At 42.4% G+C, this 18460-nt stretch overlaps 2 protein-coding genes across 2 annotated transcripts in view; one reads left to right on the forward strand and one right to left on the reverse strand.

The window, feature by feature from the left end:
• LOC309717771 (uncharacterized protein) overlaps window positions 1-18460 on the reverse strand; it is a 352978-nt gene that overhangs the window by 158858 nt on the left and 175660 nt on the right. The window lies entirely within an intron of this gene.
• LOC309717776 (low-density lipoprotein receptor class A domain-containing protein 4-like) overlaps window positions 1-18460 on the forward strand; it is a 272052-nt gene that overhangs the window by 88005 nt on the left and 165587 nt on the right. Inside the window, exon 2 of the mRNA XM_082552603.1 lies at window positions 953-1740. Within this exon, the coding sequence (XP_082408729.1) occupies window positions 1701-1740 (40 nt within the window). The 5' untranslated portion in view covers window positions 953-1700. The remainder of the gene's footprint in view (window positions 1-952; window positions 1741-18460) is intronic.

Consider the following 18460-nt stretch of genomic DNA (forward strand, 5'->3'; position numbering starts at 1 on the left):
ACCTCAGACAGGGCGTGTGTTTGTTTACCGTCTGTCTGCTTTTTTTTCACCATCAAATTCCTTCCCTCCTTCTCTGGTCCCATGTCATTTCTTCTCTTGAACTTCTTTAAACCTGCGTCTCTTCATCTTATGTTTGATTTCTTCCTCCTTTGTATCTCCCCCTCCCGTCTCATCTTTCCTTTGTCATTTTCACCGCTTTTTCCTAGCTCAACTTCCTGTGGGTTGCCTCCCTCCTTTATGTTTTGAGCATAGCTTTTCCTCCTCTGCGATTTCCCCTTTTCCTTCGCCCATCGTACCCCTTCCCCGTGTGCGCTGCATCACTCCCGCACCCTCATTTTACTGTCTGAACGAGGAGAAAATGGCTCGATCGGTTTTACACTGTTTTTCCCTTTTCTCCAGTCGTCCCTACCCCACCTTCCTCCTCCTCCTCCTCTCTCCCTCTCCTCTTTTCTGGGTTTTTATTCCGTTCCCAGACACAAAAAAGCAGCACTTGGCACTTTTGAAATGTAAATAAAGTTTTGTTGTTCCCTCAGCCGTAGCCTCCTCCAGCCCTGTTTATCAGGCAGACTTCAAAGTGGCACACTGACATGTGGCTCTATCTCTCCCTTGCTCTGTGAAATAGGGTCACAGGCGGCGCTTGGCTTTCACAAAAACTTTTCCCTTTCATGTCAGAACCTAGTGGGTGAGAGGAACTAAAGGGGGCCATGCCAGCCAGCCACCCACCCGCTATCCAAACTGAGACACACATCGCACCTCATCCACTGCGATGTGTGTGTGTGTGAATGTGGATGAGAAGTCTGTGTTCGCTTTTCTCAGCTGGTCATTGCAGCAGTTAGCCCTGCCCATGTTTTGCTTGGGTGTATCCGTTTCGCTCGTTGTTTCTGGTATCTCATGAATTTAGTCACTTAGCTGCTCACTCTCTGTCTCCCTCTTTCTCTCTCGTCTCTTTTAGCCGTGGTGCCAGTGTGAGAGCGCCCGAGTAGCCCCTGCTGAGCTTGGGACTGCAGCAACAGGACAAAACACATAAGAGGAAGAAAAATACAAAGGGGGAGTAAGCCGGCAAAGGAGCAAGGAGAATCAGAGGAGACGGCATGTTGGTTAAAGTTGAGTTTAAAAGGCAAGCCCGACTCTAGAGGAGAGACATATTGATTCACCCTCTCAGCTCACAGAAGGTAAAGAGGCAGAGTTGCTCATCCGTAGGTTGAAAGATTGACAGACAGCCAAGAATTCAGGGTATTGGTCATGACTGCGGGCCTGCTGCTGGGAGGATAGAGATCAGATTAATAGCATCTACAACGCAGCCTCCATCCTGATCTAACCCCATCTCTAAACAACCCGTCGATCTCTCCCCCTCAGCCATCACTGTAGTCCACAAAGTCCACTGTGACAAGAGAGCTGAACCCTCATACGGGCTAGTTTACCAGGCTGCAGCGTCCTGTGAGAACAAAGAGTGACCTCACGAGCTGTCGCTGGAGCAGGGAAGAGACACTCACCCGCCGCGGGGCTTTAGAGACGGCGGCCTTTTAACCAAGCACATGGGCTGTTGATGAAGAAAGATGGCAGTGAGACTGACAGGCGCCACCCCTTCCTCTCGGCCACCCTCCCTCCCCCCAGCGGCCGTGGCTCGGACCGGTTAAGGTTGGTCTGTTGGCATCCATCGCAGCATCTGCAGCAGCTGGCAGAGCGTGGGAAGGAGCAGTATGCAGGAAACTGATGTACCGGCCACGAATGCCTTCAAAGGTAAACACATACAATGGACAGTGGTCTGCGTGTGTGTGTGTGTGTGTGTGTGTGTGTGCGTGTGTGTGTGTGTGCGTGCGTGCGTGTGTGTGTGTCAGCCTGCATTAAAGAAATTACTGACAGTGCCCTGTCAGGTCAGAAACACTGTCAGTACAGCTGGAATCTTTAACACAAAACGGACTTTGGTTGTGAATCACAATATTTTTCAACAATCAGGTTCAAAGTAAAGTTTTCTATAACAAGCATAATGATTTTCAATCATTTTTAAATCTGCTAGATACTCGATAGTACATACTACTTGTAAGAGGAGGATGTAGAGGATATGCTGTTTATAGAAAAATTCATTGTGTGACTACATGCAGTGTTCACATCTTAAGAGCTCCACTTTTAATTAGGGATCAGTCTGGTTTCTTGAAATAGGATTTTTAGTTGGTGGTAGTTAAGTTCTGAGGTGGTGAAAGATCAGCTGTTGTGTCTACACGCATGGCCATCCTGAACCCAAACAGGTTCCAGAGGTAATCCCATGTAATCATGTTACATTAAAAAAAAATCAGCTTCCATGTGTTTAAATGTATTAGATACCATCTGCTGTTTCATGTTGCAACTGATTGGTCACAAGCAGCATCTTTAAAAGTTCAGCTTCTTCTTATAACACAGTGGAGCAACCAAAATTTTGCATGAGATGTCGATGAGATGGCAAAATTACATAAAAGGATTTTGATCATATTAAACTGCATGTATTAAATCGTATTAAATTTGCCCAATTTTTAGAGATTTTTACTAAGTCCGGTGCTCGGAGATCTTGAGGTTCTGTTCGGGGTTTTAGGCTCACTAACTGTAAGGATAAATGCTCTCCTGCTCTCCAAACAACACGTGGAACTCTGAACTTACATCCTGAATGGCATCATTTCAAACAGTTTTTAAAGAAGGGTCAGTCATGGATGCTTCTCGTGTTACACTGCTTTGCAAATCAGCTTAGGCTATCCATGCTGATATTTATTCCTTTACAAATAAAACATTAACTCTAGTTCTATAATTTGGCAAAACCTCAAAAGAATAAGTCTTGTGTGATTAATGTTTTCTGTGCATAAGTGTTTGTGTTATTTCTTAAGAAGGAAACCCCGCTGAATTTGAAATTCTGAATAGAAACCCCACTGATTTGAAACCTTGCACAGACTGAGAGGGGTCTGAGTTATTTTGCTGTTGAAAAGGGCCGGCCAATTGTTGAGGATGATAAGACTGCACCACCAACTGTCAGCACCACACTTTGTAGTCTGATTTTGTGGTATTGCTAAATGCAGTGATAAATCATACTGCATTGATACATGTTTCATGTCCAAAAAGACAACATTGTTTCTGTGCATCCACTTGACTCAATCTCCCAAAGCTGGTAGATCATGTGACAGAAAGAAAGAACAAACTGGCTCTTGGATGGAAGAGGCAAAACAGGATCATGAAGTGAAGATCTGTCATCTTTACAGCTTTACAGTCTATACAATGAAAGTTGAATGAAGAAAATAAGGATACATGACTGAAATGAGGAGTAGTGTCTGGGATGATCAGGATACAAATTCAAATTAAATTCAGTTCAATTCAGTTTTATTTATACACTGAACAAAAATATAAACGCAACACTTTTGTTTTTGCTCCCATTCCCCATGGGATGGACGTAGAGACCTAAAATTCATTCCAGATACACAATATAACCATCCCTCCCAAACAGTGGTCACAAATCAGTCCAAATGTGTGGTAGTGGGCACATCTGCTATATTGAGATAATCCATCCCACCTCACAGGTGTGCCACATCAGGATGCTGATCTGACATCATGAGTAGTGCACAGGTGTACCTCAGACTGCCCACAACAAAAGGCCACCCTGGAATGTGCAGTTTTGTCTCACAGCAAAATGCCACAGATGCCACAAGCAATGAGGGAGCGTGCAATTGGCATGCTGACAGCAGGAATGTCAACCAGATCTGTCGCCCGTGCATTGAATGTTCATTTCTCAACCATAAGCCGTCTCCACAGGCGTTTCAGAGAATATGGCAGCACATCCAACCGGCCTCACAACCGCAGACCTCGTGTAACCACACCAGCCCAGGACCTCCACATCCAGCAGGTTCACCTCCAAGATCGTCTGAGACCAGCCACCCAGACAGCTGCTGGAACAATTGGTTTGCACAACCAAACAATTTCTGCACAAACTGTCAGAAACCATCTCAGGGACGCTCAACTGCATGCCCGTCGTCCTCATTGGGGTCTTGACCTGACTCCAGCTCGTCGCCGTAACAGACTTGTGTGGGCAAATGCTCACATTCGATGGTGTCTGGCACGTTGGAGAGGTGTGCGCTTCACGGATGAATCATGGTTCACATTGTTCAGGGCAGATGGCAGCTGAGAATGTCCCAGTTCTTGCATGCCCAGCATACTCACCGGACATATCACCCATTGAGCATGTTCGGGATGTGCTTGACCGGCGTATACGACAGCGTGTACCAGTTCCCACGAATATCCAACAACCTCGCACAGCCATTGAAGTGGAGTGGACCAACATTCCACAGGCCACAATTGACAATCTGATAGACTCCATGCGACGATGTGTTGCACTGCATGAGGCAAATGGTGGTCACACCAGATACTGACGGGTTCTGGGTCCCCAGACCCCCAATAGCGCAAAAAACTGCACATTCCAGGGTGGCCTTTTGTTGTGGGCAGTCTGAGGTACACCTGTGCACTACTCATGATGTCAGATCAGCATCCTGATGTGGCACACCTGTGAGGTGGGATGGATTATCTCAATATAGCAGATGTGCCCACTACCACACATTTGGACTGATTTGTGACCACTGTTTGGGAGGGATGGTTATATTGTGTATCTGGAATGAATTTTAGGTCTCTACATCCATCCCATGGGGAATGGGAGCAAAAACAATAGTGTTGCGTTTATATTTTTGTTCAGTGTATATCACCAAATCACAACAACCATGCACTATATTGTATGGCAAACACCCTAAAATAATACAGAACTTGCACTTGGAGACAGTGGGGAGGAAAAACGTCCCTTTAACAGGAAATAAACTCGATTGAACCAGCCTCAGCTGTCAGCTATCTTTTCAGCAAAAGAGGACACGCAGACAGATGTTGCAGTTTATTCCAGCTGATTGGACATCTGCTGAGGTTGAAGCTGGATGGAGCTATGTTGAAAGTACACATTTTATGAACCACTTCATGAGGTCGTCACCTGAAATGGTTTCCCAACACTCTTGGAGGAGTTCCCAGAGATGCTGAGCACTTGTTGGCCTTTTGCTTCACTCTGAGGTCCATCTCATCCCAAACCATCTTGATTGGTTTTAGGTCAGATGACTGTGGAGGCCAGGTCATCTGGCTCAGCACTCCATCACTCTCCTTCTTGGTTAAATAGCCCTTACACCGCCTGGAGGTGTGTTTGGGGTCATTGTCCTGTTGAAAAATAAATGATGCTCCAACTAAACACAAACTGAATGGGATGGCATGTTGCTGCAAGATGCTGTGGTAGCCACAGTTGTTGTTAACTTGCGATTTCTGAGGCTGGTGACTTGGATGAATTTATCCAGCACAGGATAAATTCATCAAATTCATCAGACTGTCCTGGCAGCAGCAGAGGTGACTCTTGGTCTTCCTTTCCTGGGGTGGTCCTCATGTGAGCCAGTTTGATGGTTTTTGTGACTGCACTTGGGGACGCATTCAAAGTTTTTGCAATTTTCTGGACTGACTGATCATCAGTTCTTAAAGTAATGATGGACTGTCATTTCTCTTTACTTAGCTGATTGGTTCTTGCCATAATATGAATTCCAACAGTTGCCAAATAGGGCTGTCAGCTGTGTACCAACCTGACTTCTGCACAACCCAACTCCACAAATGAACCCTGAAAAGGTACACCTGTGATGTGAAAACCATTTCAGGTGACCACATCATGAAGCTCATTAAGAGAAGGCCAAGGGTTTGCAGCGCTGTCAACAAAGCAAAGGGCGGCTACTTTGAGGAACCTAAAATCTAAAGCATTTTGTTCTTTGCTACATATTTCCATATATCTTGCTTCATACATTTAATGTCTTCAGTTTGTATCTACAATGTAAAAAGTAGTAAAAATAAAGAAAAACCATGAAATGAGAGCGTCCAAACTGACAAACTGTATATAAATTGTCGCGAGTTCAAATATTGAAGGAGGGCACAAAACAACACTGGTCCAGAAGAGTTAAGTCAAACAATGATTTATTGAGCACACACATGGGAAGATGTATACTGCAACACCAGCATTGATCCTCTCCGAAGAGCTCAATTCAGAATGGTTTCATTCATCAGGGTTACGCCCCCTCATGCGTCACAAATGAACATAATATGCATCAGTTACAGTAAATGGTCAATCTTAAGCCCCTAAAATTAGACAGAGAAGTTCCTCTTTCTATCACACCTTCCATACAAGGCAATAAACTTCAAGCCCTATGGGTCTCTGAGGGCTGGTTGTTGACTCCGGTCATCTGTTACCAAGTAGACTAAAATGCAGTTAGAAGCTAAATGAGTTAAGGCCTCAGGCCTGGCACATTTCTAGATTATATGTGTATTGTAAGCATGTATGCTGTTATCCTTCTATGCTCTAGTCTCTAACACAATAGATTGTGAAGACGTCGCGCTTCACAAAGCTTAAGACCCTCTGTAGACTAAGCAACAACTCTTAATGAGCACAAATACTATGCAATGTGTATGAAATACTTCTGGCCGTACCTGTAATAAAAGTTAACATAGTGGAAGGATCCTTAAATGAACATCTTCAATAAACAACTCTTAATGCAATATCAATACTGTAAGAAATATTATTAATAGAATAATGCTATAAAGAATGTTATTAATGCAATTGTAATAATGCAGGTTATATTGTAGCAATAAAATAATTTCCTCTATTTCCACAAAATATAATATGAAAGAATACATCACTTCTGTACTCTCGCACTCCAAGCGCTTTAAACAGCATCTCAGCCATTTTTTCTACATCTAAGTGCTTTCTGTCTACCACTCACACTCTAGTGAACCCATTGGGAACAACTCGAGGTTAATATCTTGCCCAAGGATACTTTGGTATGCTGAGTGGAGCAGTTGGGGAATCGAACCACCAACCTTTCTCCAACCACAACCACCCCGATTGATCTGAGTGATTTGAGTCTGATTTAATGATGATTCAGTTAACATTTTCTTTCAGCAACCATCCTGTCACATTATGAACAACTAAAGAGAATTATTTGTAGGTGAGGTTATGAATAATATTGAAAATTTCACACGTGGTTCAAATCAAGGTCAAGGTCAAGGTAACTTTATTTATACCCATAGGCAAGGTAAATGCCTATGGGTATAAATGCACCTGACCGCAGTGGAGTCACAGCCTGGAGAGATTTCAGACACAACACACTTACACGCATTACCCTCTTTGCAATTAAACAATTGTCTATTCTTTGCTGACTTATCTCTTCATGCCCGTGTATGCAAGTGTGTTTATGTGAGCATCTATTACTTCTATGACATTTATGAGAGAAATCAGACAGGTCATATTCTTTGAGGTGAAGACTTTAGTGTGCTGCAGAGGGAAAAGCAGTGGTCTGTGGAAATAATAGGCACTGCGCTGCCCACATCATTCACCTCTGTCGACTTGAGCTGAACGCCTTCTCATTAAAACGCAATCACTGGCTCCAGTTATTATTGTTGTAACTGAAGTTGTATGCAGGCCTGCAGGACACGAGCAGTTTTTCCCAAATTCAGGTTCAGGTGATTGAAAACCGACAAACACTGGTGGTGTGAGTGGTTCTGAACACGTGACATCCCGACTCCCTATAGTGAGATCACAAGAGGAGTCTAAAACACAGTAAAATGGTATGATCCAGACATAATGAACCATATACAATTTAAAAGAATAAGGCTCTATTTCTTTTAATGAAATCTACCAGAGCAACAGTTTTAGCAGAATTATCACAGTCAATGGATGAAAAAAAGAATGAAGAATGGAGAAGTGTAGCACTGAGTCACACACTCGCTTCATTTTCTTTGTTCCTCCCATATGGTGAGTTTTACAGTATCATCATAAGTTTTAATCCTCTCCTTTCTCATTGTTTTTAAGCACTTCATGTTATTGCTGCACACCTGTCCTTTTCTGCTATGAGACAACTCACTGCCATTTGCCAGTCTTTTTGTGCTGCTGCTTCTCACTCATTACTGGAGGCTTCAGCTCTCACAAAGACAAAAACGAAAACAGATGTGAGCCTCAGTCATAGTTTTTCAAAGAATATTAAGCGAGCGATTGAATTGGCTTCTATAGAGGAGTGTAGTGCGTGCTTATGTTACAGGTGTAGTGTTGCCGGGCAGACTGCAGAGCTGAACTTGTGAGGCTCTTTAAAATGCAGTGGCGTATTGATTTCATTTCATTGTTTAATTAGCTGTAGTTGCAGACTTTGGCTTCACTGTGTGGACAGGAACACTGTTAACAAGTGAAAAACTTAATTTCAAATACAATATTTGTTACTTTTTATGCTTTATATTATTAGCAGGGGGGATAATCAAAACACAGCAAATGTTTGCAATAATGAGGTTAGCAAGTAACTCAAAAGCTGACCTAAACACAAAATTTCAAACAGCTACTTCTGATGTTGGTGGATATTATTATTATGGTAATCTCAGCAACATTGCTATGAGGACAGAAGCTCCGCCCAGATGTTGTTCAAACCCTCTATTTGCAAGGGACAGCCAATCAGAAGAAAGTTGTCTTAAAGGGAGCCCTCAGCTGAATGCTTCCATTCTGCTTATGCAGCGAGCTAAACATAAATGGCTTCAGTGACCACTCAGGAGACCGTGTCACAGAACTTTTCCTGATTGTACCATTTGTAATATTTTCATTCTTGTAAAACTGTAATACCAGAAACAGAGTAAGGTGCACTTAGTATCCATACAGATACATAAATGTTACATTCAATATTGTTATCATATGTAAACAACCAATACAATATCACAACATCAACAATAAACGGACATAGAATGCCAAATAGTGTAGTGAATGCCATACACCGCTATGTTTTTTCATGCTAACGGGCAAAACAAAGCATCAACAGCTATCTTACACCAGTAGTGTAACAAACTCTATAAACACAAAGAAAGGTCATCACTTGATTGGACAAGGTACTAATTCATTCCACCAAACTTACAGGTTATGCATTCCCAAATGCATTAGAAACAGGAATTGTCAGAGACACAAAACACCTGGTCAACCCTGCTGAGTGCTAGGAGCAAAAACTCCTACTCACCCCTTACCAGGAGCTTCTGCTGTTGACCCACTAGATGCCAGGCTTTTGCCACGAGCAGGCCAGGAATAAACATATTTGGTGACACATCTATTTAATTACTTACAGCACGGATGACTATGACCCGCCCCATAACAAATTTATAACATACTTGAGAAATAATCTGAGGGGCAGAATAGAGCTCAAATGGCCTGTTTCATTCAATAGTGGTTAATGTAATAACCTTAGTTAATATACCAGCATTGCGTATAAGATGCATAAGAATTTTTTTTTTATTTAGGACTCATTCAAAATTATTTCATTAGAGGCAAAGAATAAATAAGAGCACTTAGAGTGCAGCTTTCTCGGAAGGGTAAAGGCTGCACTAAAACTTTGATGTTTTATGAAGTTTTTATTATAACATGCTGATGTTGGACCTTTGACCCTTTAAAATTATATGTCTAAGCCATATGATTGGAGTAGATTTAGATGAAATCTTCTGTAAGCTTACAAAAACTTGAGATTTTAAGATATATTTATGCAGTTTTTGATTTTGCAAAACTTTAATGTTGAACAGCGCTCTCCCTTTCATATTATATATATTACACTTGTTGTAGTTTTTAAAAAAATTTTCTAGGTCAACTTTGCCCTTGGGCACTAACAATGAAGGTCAAGGTCATATATTAGGTACTCCTGTTCCCAGAGGCCTAGGCTATTGTTGTGAGGTTTGAATATAATCCATAAAATATTGTAGGTAATAGAAAGTTTTTACAGATTTTCCCATTTACTCTGAACTTGACCGTGAGCCAATTTTCACTAAAATTAAATCAGCTCGAGCTGTTATTGGTATCTACCATCGCACAAAATTTGAGCGTGATACCTTGAAAACTGTCGACATTAGACTGCTAACAGACAGATTACATACTCTGTCCCTTTGGAGGGGAGGAAAATGTGGTACTGGAAGTGAATATAACAGGATTAGATCTCAGTTCTGTGCTCTCTGGTTAAATAAGGATGTTCTTTGATAAACAGAACATAGACCAAGTCACATGGCAGCAACTCACCGCATTTAGACATTGAGAAGATGATCTGCTGCTGCAGTTCAAGCTATTTGAGAAAGAAAGGGGATTTAAGGGACTTTGAATGTGGAATAGTTGGTGGTGCCAGATGGGTTGATTTCAGCATTTCAGAAAAACTCCTCAAATCTGCAGCAACTGTGTGATGCTATCATGTCAATTTGGACAAAAAACCTCTGAGGAATGTTTCCAGCCTCCTGTTGAATCTGTGCTATGAAGAATTAGAACAGTTCTGAAGACAAAACGGGTCCAATCTGTATTAGCAAGGTTTGCCTAATAAAGTGGACGGTATGTGGCTTTTGAGATTTTTTTTTTAACCACTGGTTCATTATGACTCATATCTTTATTATCATGTGTTGTCATATGTTCAAATCCTCTTTTTATGAGGTCAGCCAATCAGAAGGAAGTTGGCTCAAAGGGAGGAGTCAGGGAGCTAAAGTAGTAGGTTTCAGAGAGTGATGAAGTGGGCCGAGGAGATGCAGGGGGGCCAGTGCAAGATTAAAAATAATTATTTTCAACTTTACATTATGTGCAGAAATTCTAGCAGAGGTGCTGACTAAAATAAGGCATTAGGAAGGAGCAGAACAGGTCCCTCTTAAAATAAAATCAATCTGTTGTTAATATTCCCATCAGGATCAAATCTGATTAAGTTTTCACCTACTGGCAAAATCAGGTTCATTAGTCAGTGTCAGCATGTTAGGGTGCGCATGCTGACCATCACAAACTAAGGTGGCTAGCATAATAAACCCTAACATGAGGCAGAAATGATCAGGAGCATCGTTCAAGCTCCTTAGGATTTGGCAGGTCTAAGTGCAGTTGTGTCTAAGTGAAGCAGTCCTCTGCGTAGTTTGTACAGTACATACGAACAAACAGCTTGTTCAGACATACTTATGCAGAGAACACACCTGTGAAGGTGACTGATGACATTTCCAAGAGAACTGTGTCTTTTCTTTTTTGTCTTCTCCTAGTTTTGGGTTTTAAAGCAGCTGCATCGAATTTCACATTCTGCCGCTTTCTCTTTGATTGCTGGGCTTTTTTTCTTTTTTTTTTTTTGGTGGTGTCCCGCTATGTTTCTGTCGGCAATGTTAACCGGAGCACACACGGGACTGTGCCTCCTCCACTCACCACTGATTTGTCAAAGCAATTTGATTTGCAGCTGAAGTCGGCTCGCTGGCTTAAACAACCGAGAACACGGAGCGACTGACAGAACCTTTATTTCCAGGAAGATGGCATCTCCGGGACAGACATCCCACTCTGTGAGCTTATAGAAAACCCCAGTGAAGGACTGACTGAGTCACTGACAGATTGACTTATAACTCAGCTGGCTGTTCTCCGTTCTTCCCCACGAGTTAATTAAACTGAACACAGAGCCTAGCGGGGTTGGCATGCAGTGTGTGTGCTGTGTAGTTAAGATTTTGATTAATGCACTGGCCTCAAATCTACACACACAACCTCACACTAGCTTGTCCACACATATGTGCGCGCTCTTTTTGCTCCTGTTGTTAGAGTAGTCAAGTGCTGCATATACAGAGCGATCGCTCCAGAGCCGAGCCTTCTCTCTGCGCTCAAAGCACATGTATTACATAATTCATCAGCTGTGTGTATGGGTGTGCTTGTCTGGGTTTGTTCTGGTCAGTCTCCGCCAAGGCCCTGAGGGGGTGAAGAGGGGAATGAAGTCATCGAGCGGTAGTAAACAAACGCGCCAACATTCAGATGCAGGCAGACACCGGTGGTCGATAGCTGCAAGGCTAACGTAAGGTTTTGTTTACCACCGAGGGTTCGTGTCAGGTAAAACACACACAAACACACAGGCAGGTTTGTGCTTCTGTCTTTCTGAGGACACTCACTGACATAATGCGTCCCTTGTCTCTTCGCCCTAACCTTAAACATCACAGCTCAGTGTCTGACCTCGGTATTCACTCTAATTACCCTTTAAAGCCGTGTCTCAGTGTCAGAACGTGGCAGGAGATCTAGAAACGTCCTCGCTCCGAGCATCTGGAGCCCACGTCGGTTATAACAGATATTACACGTACAAGTACACACTTAAATCTTCTGCTCGATTTCCACGTTGAGTTTCTTACTCTGTGTGTTGCAGTCTGCGTGAAATAAGGAGAGTGCTGCTCGGGCAGATGCAGACCAAGGCCATGTTACCAACACTGGGAAATAATTTTTTAATCGCTTCTCACTATTACCGTTCACCTGGTTTCCCCTTGGTTGTTTCATCTTTGAGCCTATCTGTCAGTGTTTATATTCCTTCTGTCTACAGTACTTTTATTTTTTAAAATCTTCTTGCTGTCTGCTCTCTGCTTCAGCCAAGACAATCCGTTGATAGCTGACTTAAATTTTTTAATTAGGGTGCATGTACATTTACCCATGTCTTCCTCAACTGCTTCTATCTATCCCTATCTGATATCCGATTGGTGGACAGAGAAGGAGTTGACATTAAATGTTTAAAACTTTAGCCATCTATACTTTTATGTTCACATTGTGTGGAAGGAAACTGTCCTCCTATAAAAACAATCTGATTGGTTGTTTAGGTGAGCAGCTTTTTATAAGTAACCTCCAGGGCCATGTGAGACGGTAGTTGGCAGATGTCCCAAAGCAACTTACAGTATACATTTAGTGTGACTGTCTTTTGTCCTGTTAGCAATTAAAATGTAAAAAAGGAAATGAAGCATAATTATTATAGTCACCCGTGGAGGAGGTTGGGGTCGATGGTTAGGTTGACAAAACACTGGATGTGGGAGCCAGAGATGGACTACAAACATTTACGATGAACTGATTCATACATGGAAATTCTACATTATATTCCCATGTACAAATGATAAAAATCTACCTTTACCTTTGTTGCACTGATTCTTCTGCACTCCATACAGTCAGTCACAAACGTGCTCAAGCTGACCGAGGCCTTCCCGTTCTTCTTACACCTTTTGCATCTAGCGAACAGAAAGAAATTCTTTACAGGAAACAAATAAGATGACATCTTTTGTAAACTCAGGTGGTGTCGACTCCGGGATGGACTTGTTTGTAATTCTGCTAGGACGCAATGTGAGTGCAACTTTCATGCTTCTAAAAACCTGGGGGGGCGGGAATGACGTCTCTATTCATCTTCCTCAGAAAAGAGGGAGAAGAGAAGCAATGTCCCCTCAGAGGAACCAAAAGATAACCGTAATGGTGCCTTCCAAAAGTGGGAAAATCCCACTAAAACTAACCTATGTCATTTTTTTTCCCACCTACATTTTCTAACACTCCTTTTGCGTCTGTCAGTATAAAGAGGGGCAATACTGCAGAGTCACTCTGAGTCCCGACCGCCCTCTCTCTAATTCATCCTCGCTGTCATCTGCCTTTCTGCATTTGACACATTTTCTCACTCTCTCTCCCTCAGTGGTCACCTTCTTCTGTCCATCTCCATTTATCTCACTCTGGCTCTCATCTCCACCCTCCTCCCTCCTCTGCTCCGTTTCTTGCTGTGTGGTCTCAAACCACAAGAATCACTGATATGTTATTGACCCTGAAAAACAACGACATCACAGAGCTTGTCCAATCAGTGAGTGTTTCAAGACTTGAAATAAAAACGTTTCTCCCCACGACAAAAATTCAGCAAATCTCCCATTTCAACAACATGAATAAATGTTAGTATACACAGTAATGTTAGCCACTTAACTATTAGCAGCACTATTACCCCAAATACCTTATTAGCGTAGCATTACTAACTGTGTTGTAATTGTGAGCAGAAAAATGCCCTTTTTATTTCTAATAGTTTCAGACTGTTCAAGCTAAAACATGATGTTAACAGCTGAAAGCTGTTGATAGTAAGACAGATCCGCACAGGAAGAGGATAAGAGAGCAGGAAATATAAGCGTTTTAAAGTGTTCTGGTCCTGAGTTGAAGTTCTCTCAGCTTTGATGTGAGGCATTAAACTGCCTACCCAATGAAGCAAAGTGTGTCTTTGACTGACATATGACATGGTAGTAAACACATTAGAGGTTTACTGGAGCCTGGGAAGTCCTGTACGCCACCAGCTCTCAGTTATAAAGCATGTGGGGGAGGTTTTAAGCTCACAAACGTTCTGAATTTCTGTAGTTGTGTTGTTACATTATTATGAGACATTTGTGACATAGTCAAAGAAAATAAAGGCCATAATTAAGTCAGCATACATGATGCATTAAAGCCCTGTTTTTTAACTTTGATGATATGTTCTGGGGTGCTGACTGGAAACACTGGTCTGCTGCTACCAGTTGATACAGTCTTCATATCAGAATTTTTCTGGTTTTCTTGTATGTTGTCTTCTAATGATCAACCAAGGCTTGGATGATAAGGTGAAATGTTCCTTCAGCTTTCTAAGCACTACTTCTGAGGCAACTTAAGTCAAACTGGAGCTGAATACTTATTCAACAGTTTATCTGTTTCTTTGAAAAAGCAAATTTCCCAGAGACAATTATCAACGTCTTTAGGCTTCGTACAGTTTAGCTCGCCAGTTTGAAGGTTTAATTTCATCTCTGTAAAGAGAGCTCGTTACAGAGAAGTAAAGAGGAAAAGAAATGGACCCTGTGGGACCCCACAGGTGACTTGGAGCCGTTAATAAAAACGCCTGTTTAGAGATGAGTATTGTAGCGCTGTGGAGTAAAGGATTTAGCCTGCGTCTCCTCTAACCCTGTGTGCAGTGGTCAGAGAACTCGTTATAATAGATACAACAGTAGAATGTGCCTCAAAGATGTCTTTGAGTACTGCTGAACAAGTGGAGCACCACATATGGGAGACAGTTTGTGGTAAAAGCAACAGGGAAATGAGTTCAGAGTAGCAGAGCAGAGTTTTCTGACATCACAGATGAGTCCCAGTTAGGAGCTTTTGTTTTGGCAGTGAGGAATGGCCAGAAAGAAAAAAAAAACCTTCTTCACGTTGTCAGCATGGCTGTTTTATGCTGTGGTAATATCTACTGGAAACCACAGGCAGCGACAGTATATTCAAACTCGAGTTTGTAACCACCCTGATTGAGGCTACTGACTCACAATTAAGTGATAAGGTGATTAAGTTTTAATTAGTTTCTCGTTTTTCATCCCTAACACTGTGATTAGTTTTTTTTCCCCCTTTGCTCAAACGCCTCACTTTGTCCTCCTTGGTAGTTGTGGTTGTCAGTGTCACTTGTTGCGTCCAAATGTACAACGAAATCAGAGAAGAGCTGTTCCATGACAGTCGTAAAGAAGGAATATTTGAACTTGTAAAATATTGACCATGACTATATTATTAGGTAGCAGTCAGGTGTCAAGATGGGCCAGAGGCCTGTACCAGAACTGGGCTCAAAAACCAGGCTGGGATGAAGTGCGGAGGCAGAATAATTGAACTAAAGAAGCATTTATTTAAAATGACACAAGATAGACAAGGAGAGACAAAACCTAGAACCTTAGTGTGGTGAGATACACAATATAATGCTTTGTAGGGGAACTCTACCAAAACCTAGAAAATGTCTTGGTACATAATGTGCTACAAGGGTGAGAATCCTAGCATGGCAGTCCGTGGTACATTACATAAACAGTGACTGGTGTCGTGGTGCTCGCGGAGCGCACTAGAGGGGGAAAAAGGTGTTGTGGGTGCATGGGTTGGGCCAGAGGTTACAGTGGACACTGAAATGGAGCAGCTTCCTTGGGCAGGAGGAGGCTGAAGTTTAGAGGGGGAGGCAGAGGAGTGTTTAGGAGGTCTGACATGAGTTTTCCAGGACCCTGTGTGGGGCGGTGATGGCAGGAGCACAGGCAGGTAGTGCCGTTTGTGATGCTCCCTAGAGTGTGGCTGAAAATCCTGAGAGGGTTTGTGTCCTGAATCCAAAAGGTAAATCTTAAGGGTGGTGTCGTGGCGTAGCGGGCTGGCGGAGCTGGGAGAGAAGACGACAAAGTAAGCATACAAGAACTTGGATCTTAAACTAGAGTTTGAGCCTGTTACTACCTTAGGTGTGTTGATGAACAGGCCACACCCAGCTGCTCATATAGACCATGACAGTCAGATAGGAAAACAGTCATGGAGATCTCACTCTACACGGGCATGCTGTATGGACCACGTGCAAATATCATATCTATTGAACAAAAACAATTTGCAAGGGGCCATTCGGTGAGATGATTTTATCCCCATTACATTAACAGTATAATAACAAGATGCAGGATACAAGAATGATAACTTTATAATAAAATTATTCATTAACTTAAACTTTTTGGTTTTTGTTTTCATTTTCCAAGTAGCTGACTTCAGTATCTTACAGTATATACAGTCAGCTCCCAGAAGACACAAAGTGCTTTTTCTTTCTGGAGCCCTCTGTGTCGGCACCCGTCTCATTGAAATGAATGTGGGGGCTGTGCTTTTTTTATGCAGTGGTAATGATGCTCTGAACATGACCTAATGTTCTCCGTGAACACATGTGCATCAGACATAGGCTTATAGACTATATGCATAATCTATGCCTACATAATTACCATGCCTCTACCAGCACTTCTCTTTCAGTGCTGTGATGTGTTGAACAGCAGAGACCTGGCTCATTATGAGTGGGCTAAACTCTGCTCTGCTCTTTATGGCACAAGTCAAATAGCTGAAGTTAATGCAGATGCGCTGCTGCTCTGGTGTTTGTGCCCCATCTTTAGCAGGACAGTATAACAGGTGTGTGTGTGTGTGTGTGTGTGTGTGTGTGTCTGTGTATCTGTGTGTGTGTTGGGGGGGGGGATCTTGTCTCCATATTAGTTTGATATAATTACCAGATGTATGACAAGATAATTGCACGTGTGTCCAAGGCTGTGTATCAGTTCATGTGTATTTATGTGCACATAATTACAAGATTTGTGACATGGTTATTGTGCACATGTGTGTCTATGGATGTGTGTGCATATGTGTGTTCATAATTAGAAAGAAGTTGGAAAAAAATACTGTGTGTTTGTGTGTGTGCATGCATATGTGTGTGTGATGGTGTCCATTGCAGACGCAGACTAAATGACACAGACACAGTGAGTCACCATGCTCGCCTAATTTGTTTTTCAGTGTGTGTGTTTGTGTCTAAGTATGCCAATGTTTATCCCGTGTTTCAAGTTTATAAGGCAAAAGTGTGTGCATGTGCACGTTGTGCACTCTTGTGTGTGTGTGTGTATGCGTGTCTGTGTGTGTGTGCGTTTACCTAGCCTCACTGTGCATGACTGCCTGCTGTCTGATTTTGTCTGCTTTATTTACTTTCCATCCAGCTTATTTACTAGTCAGTCAGACATCCACCCAGCCCACGTTTACACTGACCTAAATACACACGTCATCTGTGTGTGTGTGTGTGTGTGTGTGCGGTCATCTGTGACCATGTCTGTGTGTTTGAGGTCCGCGGCCGTTTGTATTCGTGTCTACAAGTGTGCGCGGTGCGGGTCAGAGTGCGGGTGGTTACTGCCCATTTTGTTCTGTGTCTGGGATTGTTTGCGTGTGTGTGTGTGTGAGTGTGTAAGTGCTGCGGCTCATTGTGTTCCATAGCTGTATTGAGAATGCCTTCACGTTGGTGCTTCAGTCTCCACTCCCTAAATTCCGCTGATTCCTCAGATAGCAACACGCCTCCATCCAGCTGCACTCAGCCTCCTCACTCACGCTGTCTCCTTTTTGCTTCAGTTTGAATCGTGACAGGAGTTCCAATATATAAAGCCGTGAGTCAGCAAATATGTTGAATTAACTGGATTTTCTTAATGCTAGGCTTTTGCATTATGCGATAAATGGCTAACAAGGAAAACATCAGCACTAGCACTACTATAATGTTAACTGACATCTTTTCTTTGGAGACTCCCCCAAGTGTGAGATTTGCGAGCCAAACAAGCCTGAATAAATGGAAGCAGAGGATGATGATGAATGAGTGAGGGAGGGTCATTGTGCATTCATTGTGAAATGATGGGCCAGTACCAACACTTGTTTTTTGGTATTGGTAGTGCAGTTTGGCTCATCTGGATATTTTTGGTCCCTCCTTTTTTGCCAATGAAACAAATAATTCTTCAGTAACTAAACTAGTAACTATCAGCTCTTCTTCACACTATCTCTGAACATTTAGCCAGTGCAAAATTGATGAGACGCAACAGATAAGTTTTGACCTCTCTTAGTGGTGAATTTCATCTTATTTGCTGATAGGCTGATTGGAGTCAGCCGATACCGATGTAGAGATATTGGTACATATTACTGAAGTGGTATGAAAATAGTTTAGTGTTCCAAATGCAGATTTACTAATGCATTGTGACAAACTGACTTTTGGTGTAAAAAAAAGGTACTGTTAGTATTTTTTTGGAACTGAAACCGTTATATATGACTTTCTGCAAGTTTCTTTCTCAAATTTGAATTTAAAATCTTTCTCCTCTCATT

This window comes from Aulonocara stuartgranti (genome assembly GCF_965226115.1).
Source record: "Aulonocara stuartgranti genome assembly, chromosome: 11".
Taxonomy (NCBI): domain Eukaryota; kingdom Metazoa; phylum Chordata; class Actinopteri; order Cichliformes; family Cichlidae; genus Aulonocara; species Aulonocara stuartgranti.